Source organism: Elaeis guineensis, chromosome 8, assembly GCF_000442705.2.
Source record: "Elaeis guineensis isolate ETL-2024a chromosome 8, EG11, whole genome shotgun sequence".
NCBI classification, from domain to species: domain Eukaryota; kingdom Viridiplantae; phylum Streptophyta; class Magnoliopsida; order Arecales; family Arecaceae; genus Elaeis; species Elaeis guineensis.
The window spans coordinates 20,670,436-20,681,767 of NC_026000.2; the positions used below are offsets into that span (position 1 = coordinate 20,670,436).

The following is an 11,332-nucleotide window of genomic DNA, read 5'->3' on the forward strand; positions in this document are numbered from 1 at the left end:
AGATTCTTTCAATGTTCAAGTCAGTCAGTGAGAACAATATTGAAAATGCTTAAGTCAGTCAGAATTTGAGAACAATACCGGAAGAGAATGAGAGAACAAGAGCACTAAAGAGTTGTTCTAAGATTAAGCTTGCCTGGAATCCCCTTATTATCTCTTTATATAGAGATGGTTCGATAAACTATCCCATCGAAATCCAATAGGCTATTTGGCTTATAATCCCTTAGGCTAATAGATCATAATCTGATAGGTCATTGGGATAAGCAATCTACCCACTAACCTAAGGGTCAGGGTTATTAGTTGTAGGTATCAGATGCAGATCATGCCCATATTTCACTGGGAGATTCGCAGAATCTTTCATGCGAATAAATGGTCCGATGTTCTGAGGTCAGTGCAAAGTCGAGGTGCTACTTTGAATCGACCCTAGCATAGGTTCATCGAGCTATGTTCTTTGTCGTCGGGAGGATTTTATCCTTAGGGTCAGTAGATGTCTGATTAGGAGGTTGGATAGGAGCCAAAACCAATGAAATATGGTTGCTTCACTGTGATTCCTTGGATCACTCTTTGGTTTTCGAGGCCTCCTCGTTGGTGGGTGCTCGATTATAATTCGAGGAGAAAAAGGTTGGGTCAAAAGACAGATAATCTCCACAACGGTTGGACTTCAGGGTTCATGCACAAAGTTGATGCAAATGGATTTGTACACTTATCATATATATATATATATATATATATATATATATATATATATATATATATATATAATAATAATAATAATAATATACTCTATAGAGGAGTATTGTAGTGCTGCCAACTTAGAAAGTCAAAACCCTCCCAATGCACCACGTGTTGAGCTCCGACTTCCCCATAAACTTTTTTTTCTTACGAAGCTTTCCGACCCCTCCTGACTTTCTTTTTTCCATCTCCTCCTCGCTCTTCTTGCCGTCACCTCCCACTGTTCTCCACCATCACTTTCCTCCCCATCGTCATCAGCGTCGGCCCGCCCTTCCGATCTCCCAAAGGCACAGTCACCTTCCTCCTTTTCAATTTTTTTTTCTTCGAAGCTTCTCGAGCCCTCTGGACATCCATCCCCTTCTCCTTTTGATCGAATTCTATCGGATTCCTCTGCCCATGTCCATCAAATCCGGCGGACGAAATGTATCCTTCGACCTTCTCACCAGTGACAGCTCCGACGATGACCGCAACCTCTCTCTTTGATCGGCCTTCGATCCGTTCCTTTCGAACAGCAGCAAGGATGGCCGCTTGACTCGTCGGAAGCAAAAATTCAAGGCATCGAAGAAAAAAAGTTGGCCAAGAGAGCGGCAATGGTTGGGGATCCAAGCTTTTTAGGGAATAGGAGGGGACGGCGATAGGACGAGACCGTAGAGGGGAGGGGGGTTGGTGGCATCGGAGCCAGAGGAGGGGAGAGGAGGAGGTTTGGTGGTCGCATGGAGCCGGATACGGTGCGGATGGCGGGTGCGGTGCGGATGACAGTGCGGCCGGATCGAGTTGGTGGCACCAGAGCTGGGGGAGGGGAGGGGCAGTCGTCGATACTCGCACGGAGCTGCGGGGGCTCGAGTTCGCCGGGGTCGAGGGAGGGAATAGGAGGAGATGGTGACGGGGCAAAGCCGCAGAGGGGAGGGGAGGGGGATTGGTGGTGCTGAAGCGGAGGGATGCGGTGGGGCAGGGGGTGGGGGGGAGACGGTGGGAGGAAGGGAAAGGAAAGGAGGAAAAAAGAAAAAAAAGAAAGAAAAAAAATTTGGGAAGGGGGAGGAAAAAAGAAAAAAAAATTATTATTATTTTATTACTAATAATAATTTAAAATATTATTTTTTAGGATATTAATTTAAAAAAATATTTGGAAAAGAGGAGGGCAGGAGGAAGGAAAGGGAAGGGGGGAAAAGAAAAAAAAAATATTTGAGGGAAGAAGAAAAAAATATTATTATTTTATTACTAATAATAATTTAAAATATTATTTTTTTAGGGTATTAATTTTAAAAAAAATTGGGGAGGGCAGAAAAAAGAAAAAAAGTAAAAAAAATATTATTATTTTATTATTAATAATAATTTAAAGCCAAAAGAAAAATATTAATTTTAAAATAATAATAAAAATATTATTTTTTCAAAATATTATTTTAAAAATATTATTAATAATAATAACATATTATTTTTAAAAAAATTATTTCAAAAAATTAATAATAAAATATTATTTCAAAAAATATTATTTTTTAAATAATAATAAATATATTATTTTTAAAATTTTAATTTATTATTAATAATAATTTGAATAATAACAAAAACACAACAACATCAGAAAAATTATTTTCATGCATCCGGCATAGACGGCGATGGAGCGAGACCGCAGCGGGGGCAGCACGGATGGTCGTGACTTGGGTCTTATGCTATGGGGGCGGGGGCGGCAGAAAGAAGGAAAAAGAAAAAAAAAAATATTTCGAGAGAGGATGGAAAAAGAAAAAAATATTATTATTTTATTATTAATAATAATTTGAAGCAAAAAAAAGATATTAATTCTAAAATAATAATAAAAATATTATTTTAAAAATAATATTTTTATTATTAATTTAAAAATACTATTTGTATAATAATATATTATTTTTAAAAAATTAATTTCAAAAAATTTATAACAAAATATTATTTTAAAAGATTATTTTTTAAAATAATAATAAAAATATTATTTTTAAATATTAATATTATTAATAATAATTTGAATAATAATAAAAATATAGTAATATTTAAAAAATTATTTTTATGCATTCGATCCTGTCCAACATACGGGTCTTCGATTAGTTAATAGGAATTTGTGTTGCGCTCCCAGCATGGCTTAAAGCTGAGCGGTACCACAAATGATGCTGAAGCGCAAGCTGTGTGTCATTTTGGATTAGAACTTATTTATACTCTAATTCAGTATCTCTTTATTCTTACTTCCTCACAACTGATTCTACATTAGTTTTTTAACAGTGCAACCTCTAACTGATTAATATGTTTCTCCTTGTTATGTTTACAGGTAAACAATGAATTTGATAGACAGGGTCCACTCTTCTCTCTCAAAACTATTTATATGTAAAAACCCAGAAATTTGACAGTGGATTTACCAAGGTTCAGCTGCCTATTAACATGATTAGTTCGACAATTCTTGCAGTACACATGGCTAGATAACTCTGATGCTTTCCTCTGTTTTGCAGTTGTTAGAGAGCTTTCGGCAATCTTTCCCTTCACTAAGTTCCCCTCCATTGGCAGAGAAGGGAGAATCGACATTCTTTTCCAACCAACACAGGCATGCAGTCCACCTCCAGCTTCCTTCTCTCATCATCCAGCAGGCATCATTCCCTTTTCGATTTGGGCATCGCAACATGAAAGGTGGAATTTCCATGAGCTTCTCAAATTGTCATATCAAAAAATACCTCATTGCAATTTTAATTATGTCAAGAAACTTTGCTTTGAGCAAATCATATCACACTGAAATTATTGACAAAACAATTTTGCACCGAATATTTTGTAACACACAAAACAGGAGCCTACACAGCCAAGGAAAAGGCATGGTTCAAGTATACAGATTGACCGACTTACAACCGATTCAATAATTTACAACTCGCAACTCCAATTTCACCCTTCGTAACAACGGCATATTGTGCAATAACCTCTGATACATGAATCTCTCCACATAGATGTGTGCATATCGTTCAAAGCATGTGGCTCAAATTATGTCGGGTTGCTTTAAATTATCGAACAGAACAAACTTTGATCATGCCTGCACAGGTTGGTGCTCTATTAACCAATTTTACCAACCTACATATTCACAGCAGACATGAGACACCACTGTTGTACTTCCTTAATACCGAGGATCACAGAGCTTAAGACTGAGGCGAGGCCTTTTCCTTATGGAAGAGCGAGTAGGCATCACTGTATATAGCTATTGCATTTGACAGCACAGCAAGGACAATCATGAAAACAGATAAGATCTTATCCCACTTGGTCGCTATACCATGGGAATCCCTGAAATAAGACAACAAAAATACCGTATGTAAAACTTTTGAAACTCAGATATTAGCTGAACAATGTAAAGAAACTAAACTACCAAGCATCAAAGATTTAGAGTGCAAAACAATACATATGCATCTGTACGTGTGCATGTTTATGTCTCAAGATCTGGTGCAGAACATGCTTATAAGGTCTAATGTGCATATATATGAATAGATAAATATGCACATTTTGTGCATGGTGTTTCTGTGTACACATTGAACTTGAAAGCTACAAGGTTACTGCAAGAGCCATAAAGCAATATAGCATTTGTAATGATCCAGAAACAAGCCACCATACATTACTGAAGACTAGAAACAGTGATATAATTCATATATGGCAAAATATGGTGCCATTATAATTTTCAGAGCTAAGGATTCATTTGGTCTCCGTCCTTCCTATATTGCAAACTTTTTACTTAAGCAAACCAGCTAGAATCACTCTAGTCCAATTGAACCATAGCTAGTTTACATCATCAGATTATTCCGTGATAAAGCATATGGTCATGATTATAAATCATAACTCACCTGAGGGTAATGGCAGCAGGGAAGATAAATCCAATGCAGACAGCGGCTGTTGCACCAGTAAATTGAAAGGCATCCCAAATGCTGGGAATGAAATTTGCTGCCACGAAAATAACCAAGAGAAGCACCACTGAAATTAGTGCAAACCTCCGATTGTCAGAAGCCAAAGGCCTTGCTGAAGGAAAGAGAAGGCCATCCAAGTTGAGCCGGAGTGCATGGAAGATGATGGGGAATACAAGCATAAGGTGGATGGCATAGCTCACTCGGACAGCATCATTGAGCACAGAGCTGTATGGGATACCAAGGTTGGAGTCGAAGTTGGCGAGCACGTCATCAAGAGTGGATTCACCAAAGAGGAGGAAACCGAAGAAGCTTGTTGTAATGTAGACAGTAGAGCAGAGCGCCAGTGATGTCTGTACAATGGGCTTGATCTGGGAGGAGTCTTCAAGCTCATTGTCTATGGTGTGAACTGCAGAATTATAAAATTATTCACTTTAGCTTATTTGAATTAGTATCCATTTCCTTCTGGAATATCTTTGGACCTTGGTAACTAATAAACATGCCAGTTAATATGGAACAACAAACATTTTAAGTTTTAATAGTAGCAAAAGGAACCTAACTTTTCTTAAAGCAGGCAAACGTATCCTTACAAAATAGAGACACTGTAAAGTAGCAAATACAATATTTAGAGTGTCCATACCATTGTAATGGCAGATATATGCAGTTACGAGAACAGGGACCACTGTGAAGAGGTTCCAAATAGATACCAGATTAGGTATATCTGGAAACAACTTGGGCATGGAAATGGTTCCGCTCAGCAATTTTACGATAGCTATCCCAGCAGTAATTACAACAAAAACTACTGCTAGTGCAACTGATAAAGCAGATGTGAATCTTAATGAATCTGCAAGAGAGGTGTCAGAATTCTCGATATCAGTCTAATTGAATAAAGGATAGCACAAAATAGTTGATTTCTTTGGAGAGGCGATTTCATCTAGAAGATACATGCAATGATTCAAGTAGCCAATCCACACTTACCTATATGCTTGAAACATGCCAATGGAGCAAAAATTACAAGAGTAGTGACCAGGAGAACGAAAAAGCGACCATTCCACCAGTGATCCCCAAACCATCCTTCCAAAATGCCAGAATGGTGAACTCCACCAGAAGATGTTCCGGAAACCACGTCACCTTTTCAAGGGGGGAAAACAAAAAATGTAATCCTTAAAGTTAGAATCATTAAATACTTCATCTTTTCAGAAAAAAATATAACCCTTAAGTGGCGTTTGGTAGCATGTAATCCTGATAGGATTACATGTAATTTTGCAATAGGTAATCAGATTACACTATTTATTTCGTTACTTTCACAGATAATGCTGCATTACATGTAATGCAGCATTACCTCAAAAAGAAGTAATCTGATTGCCTAGGGGAGGTGGCTATGTGTTTACATGTAATCTTATACTCTTATAATTTTGCAACAAGATAACTTTAGAACCAAAATACCCCCATCAAAATAAATCAAAATAAATTATGGATAGTCTTAGTTGGTGAAAATAGAAAAGAAAATATAATGGATGATGTCACAAAAAATAGTTGGTCTCAAAATTAAGTTGTCCCTCTAGAAAATAAACAATAATCAATAAGCAAGGATAGAGATATTTTGAAAAAAAATAGCTTATATTCCATGTAATCTAAATTGTATACCAAACACTGCAATGTAGGATTCCCTATAATTTTACAATAGCATTACTGCACATACCAAACACTGCAATATAAGATTTCCTGTAATTTTATCAGATAATCACATGCCCTCTGCAATCACATTACTATAGCAACATTACCTATATAATGCACCAAACGCCACCTTAAAGTTAGAATCATTAGATACTTCCCCATTGTATCAAGCAAAAGCCATCTTAAACAATATGATGTAATTCGAGTAATATGCCCTTTTGCTCTCTTAAACAATGCAATTTGAGAAGGAACATTAGAAAAGCTACATGCTCAACGCAATAACCAAACATTGCTTGTAGCAAATGATGGAAAAGATTGTCTCACTTGGAGCAAGATATGTTACAAGTGTTTCAAGACATTACATAATAGCAGCAAATTCCAGCAAATTCCTATAAGTCTCATGATCATTCTAAACAACTGGCATGTTGGTTTAGAAGATAACATTGCTTCTCAACGATCACTGAGACTTTTAAGGGATTAAACAAGAAGCGAGTTTTCTATGACATAAAGAGGTGCTAACATACAAAAAACATAATATGCATGTATGACTCATTCATCTTCCAATCACGGGACTGCAGGCAAGCTTAATAGCAAGGAAACTTACAACAAGTGATATTTGAATAAGTTACCAAAGATATGCAAAATGATGGATTTTCTGATCAAACATGCTGAATAAATACACATTTATTTTTCATCTGCTACAACAACAACAGCATCCAAATCATGAAGATTGCATTCACTACCCCATTTCAGTATAAATAACTAGTTTTTTATGAACTTCTTTGAGCACTTGATATATCATACAATGATATGCGAACTATTTTGGATAAAATACAAATAACATAGAGCATCTCAGTGTGAATTTATAGATCACACAAACAACCAGTGATGATTATATGCAGGACAGAACGGAAAGAAACAGAGCATGCCTTCATTAGTTAGATACCATACCAATAATTATCATGTAGACGATCATCACGCCGATATTATTTATGACCACACAGATCTGAAGCAGCATCTTCCCAATTTTTCCAAATGCATCCCCCATAACTCCTGCATAGGAGATCGTTTTCCCTGCCCGGCTGAACCTGATCAACATATCGATCGAGGCCTCGGTGAGGAAAGCAAAGAATATGATGAGGACAATTCCAGGCACCAGGCCTAAGACTTTCATGGTGGCAGGGAGGGCCATGATTCCAGCTCCCACAATGGTCGTGGATAGGTTGAACACAGCCCCAGCAAAAGATGCTCCATTAAACTCATCAAATCCTCCATTTACCTCGTGTTGGGTTGGTAGAAGAGGAGCATTCTCGTCAAGAATCTCTTTGTTCTTTCCTCTTCCCTTGTGTTCGGCCGGGGAAAAGCTTCCGATGGTCATCTTTATTTACTTCAAAGTGCAATCGTGCGGTTTTAGATTCAAATGATCGGAATCCAACTTCTGAAGTTAACTAAAGATTCTAGGAAGCAAGGAATATAACGGAAAAGCTCAGAAAGATCACTTGCTGGAATTAAGATCTAAATCCAAACCAGCCAGATGTTTCCCAATCAAAATGGATGTGAGGATATTTTTGGGCTGAAAGCTGAAGAGTTTTGATCTATGCGGAGTCGCAGACTAAAATTCCGAGAAGTTTGTGACTTTATCGATCTCGAATTTAATTGGAGGGGGGATGGTAACGAGTTTGGAGATTTTGAAGGTAAAATCAGCTGAATAAAACCAAAAATCTCCCAAAAAAACACGAAGACTTTGCACTCCTAAAACAACCTATCTTAAAATATCCGAAGCTAATGTAGCAAAACAAAAAATTTTTGAAAAAAAAAAAAATCTTCAAAGAAGAAGGAAGAAGAAGAAAGCAACAGCCTTCCTTCCTCTTCTCCGATCTATAAACAAGGCGTGTCGTTCAAGTTTCTGACCGTTCTTACATCGGATTTGACCCGGAACCCGGTGGGAAAACGCCGATTGACGATAATTCTATCAACCTGGGGAAGGAAAGACGAGATTTTTACTGGTTTCAGACCTCCATGGACGCCCAGATCGAGCTCTGTTTGAAACGAGATGATGGATTACGGAGAGGGGAGGGAGGAGGAGAGCAGAAGGGAGAGGCTGAGAGGGAGAAGGGGGTCAGAATCTGATACTATTTCCTGTGGCTTGAGAGTCCACTACAATCATAGCAGAGAGATAATAATTAATGTCTGATGAGGTTATGTAAAAATAGATACAAAAAAACTCTTTTCTTAAAAAATCACAGAAAAGGACAACAATGCTGCGTGTTCGCCGAGCTCTAATTTAAAGCAAATAACGGAATTATGTCAAGGAAATGCAAAAAAATATTTGCGCAGCAAAAAGAATTGGTTTCCTTCTAACAGCCCCTGACGTCTAAAATCGCACGCAAATGCGCGCGTAATTTTTTTTTTAATCTTTTATTTTAAAAAAATATTTAAATATAATGGTGGTAATTCACACGCATCATTTCTGAAAGCACCACCCACTTAGGTCTAGCGCTTCCGCAGTCACACTGGAAACAGGAAATACATAGGCGGGTCTCACACGCTGCCTAATGCAGCCCTAGTTTTTTTTTTATTTTTTTGATAGTTTGTTCTTGTTCTATTGTCATCGGGATGACGCATTATTATTTTAAAAGTTGGTCGTGGCACGGCGTATCTGAGTCCCACGAATCACAGCCGCTGATCCTCCACAGCCCGTTAGAGATACGTCCATCCACGCCCCACGGAATGATGACCTTCTGTTACTGTTCTCGTGTTCCACATGCGGAATATAGCTTTGCACGGGACCAATCCTGTTTCGTCGCGTCCACACGGTATTCTCTTCCGAAAGGACGCGGTTTACGTAGCATTTACCGGCTTTCGCAGGAAAACCGATAGCAAGAATGATATGGACATGCATCCCTAGGGAAAAAAAAAAAAAAAATCTCCGTTAACGCGTGGCTTTTGTTGGACCAGTAGTCCAGTAGAGACGGCAAATGGGTTGGATCAAATTATTAATAGATCGGATTAATATAGATCGAATCAAAAAATTATCAATCTAAATTCGATCTATTTATTAAACAGATCAAAAATTTAAATATAAATCTGATCTGTTTATTAAACAGATAATCTGATCCGATTCATTTAATCTATTTATTAAATAAATCAAATTAAATTAAATGGATTAAACAGATCAGATTAAATAGATCAGAAATAGGTTAAATAGATTTTAAACAGGTTAAACAGATCTTAAATTGGTTAAACAGATGAAACATGTCGAATTAAATGAGTCAGAAATAGGTTAAATAAATTAAACATGTTAAATAGTTTATCTGATTCAATCCAACCTAAATATTAAACAGGTTAAATGGATCAGATATTTAAAATCCAAATCCAATCCAATTATTAAACGGGTTAAACGGGTCGACCCATTTATAACCTAAATTCGTTTAGCCTAAGTCCAAACCTGACAAGTCAAACATGAGTCAGGTTGGCTGGTAGGATTATATTTTGCCAGTCCTAATTGTTCTGTATACCTCACCCATTCACCCGTCACGTCCTAAACTCGCTGGTTAGGCTGGCACATCACACAATTCGACATTTCGCATAGAAAAGTCTATAAAGTATCAAGGATCCATAGAACAATATATGGCAGAGTTTGCAATCAAAGAAGAGTATGTCTTTAAAGGAAGTTTTTTTCCTTTTTACTGCAAACCTGCTGAACCTAGGCAGCATGGGTGCATCTAGTTCGCAACCAAAATTTTAATCCAAATCAGAGTTAGAATGGGGTTCGGGCTATATCTTCCAATACATTTGCTTCATGGGCGAAGTCGAAATCGAAATCAGAAAGAAATTTAAATTTTAATGGAGAGCAAAGGTTCAATTTTAGAGGATTGGGATATTTCTATTCCTCTGAAATTGGAATGAAAATGGAACTCTTCCAAACTGAATAGTTAGAATAAAAATTAGTTATTGCTATTCTTGTTCTAAAATCCAACTCTCTTCAACCAAACATATCCCTGCATGTATCCAATCATGTCCTTTAGTGGATGACCTTGCTCTGTAATCTTCAATATAAAATATCTCTGTTTCTTACTCCAAAATATAAACTGGGCATGAAATGCTTGATAACAACAAAGGCCCCAGCAATGAGAGGTTCAAATTTATGAGTTGATAAACTAGCTACTCTGCTGTCTATCTCCGTTCGACCACTATTCTATCCAAAACCTGATGGTGAAGCTCGAATAGCATCTCTAGAGATTCATATGGGGATTGAGTCCTGGAGATGGTTGTGTGCACTTGTTGGCTTGAGATATCGTATGCCACCCACTGGTAGATGGTGGCCTAGGGATCCAATCCTTGGCCACTAGGCGGGAGACCCTAATTGTTAGGCATGTGGCCCGATTCCTTCTTGACCCCAATAGTTGGTGGAGCAGAGTAATGAGGGCTAGGTATAGTTCTTGGGTTGTCGGGAGGAGATTCATGTGTTTAGGAGCGGCTTCTTCTTATGAAAAGAGATTTATGCAAGAACCCCTAAGGTCATTATTCAAATGAGATGGCTTATGGGATATGACCGGTTCGTGAACATCTTGTTAGATTCGTGGATTTCTGAACTGTCATCAGGTTGGTGGCCGACCTTTATCAACATGAAGGTTGGGGATTCGATGAGAGTCTATGACCAGCTCATTCAGAGAGGCAGAGCTTGGGATATGGGGGCAGCTGCCCAACTGTTTAGTGACCATTTGGTAGAGCGTGTGCTTTCCTTGTCGTTCCTCGCCCATTGTACTCAAGATGTCAGAGTTTGAAGATCCTCTTGCATTCCAAGGACAATGACAGCCAATCTCTACCATCTATATCGAAGGAAGCCCACTAGGCGATTGGATATTCGATGGATCTAGAGGATTGGAGTGCACTTGAGGTTGAGCCTCTTCACTTGAAAAGTTGCTTGGAGGTGACTTCCGATCATATTCGTCCTGAGGGAGAGAGGTATGGATCTCCAGTCTATTTGCCTAGTTTGTGGTATGGAGGATGAAATTGTTGAGCACACGCTCTTTCTA

The 11,332-nt window shown here is 38.0% G+C and overlaps 1 protein-coding gene across 1 annotated transcript; it reads right to left on the reverse strand.

Annotated features, from left to right (window-relative positions):
• Positions 1-3,477: 3,477 nt before the first annotated feature.
• LOC105049902 (amino acid transporter AVT6A) lies at positions 3,478-8,475 on the reverse strand. Its single transcript, XM_010929686.4, has 5 exons — positions 7,245-8,475; positions 5,595-5,747; positions 5,257-5,460; positions 4,560-5,025; positions 3,478-4,008 (listed from the first exon to the last, which is right to left on the reverse strand). Exons 1-5 carry the CDS (start codon positions 7,669-7,671, stop codon positions 3,867-3,869), a joined length of 1,392 nt encoding a protein of 463 aa, XP_010927988.1. The 5' UTR covers positions 7,672-8,475; the 3' UTR covers positions 3,478-3,866.
• Positions 8,476-11,332: the final 2,857 nt, after the last annotated feature.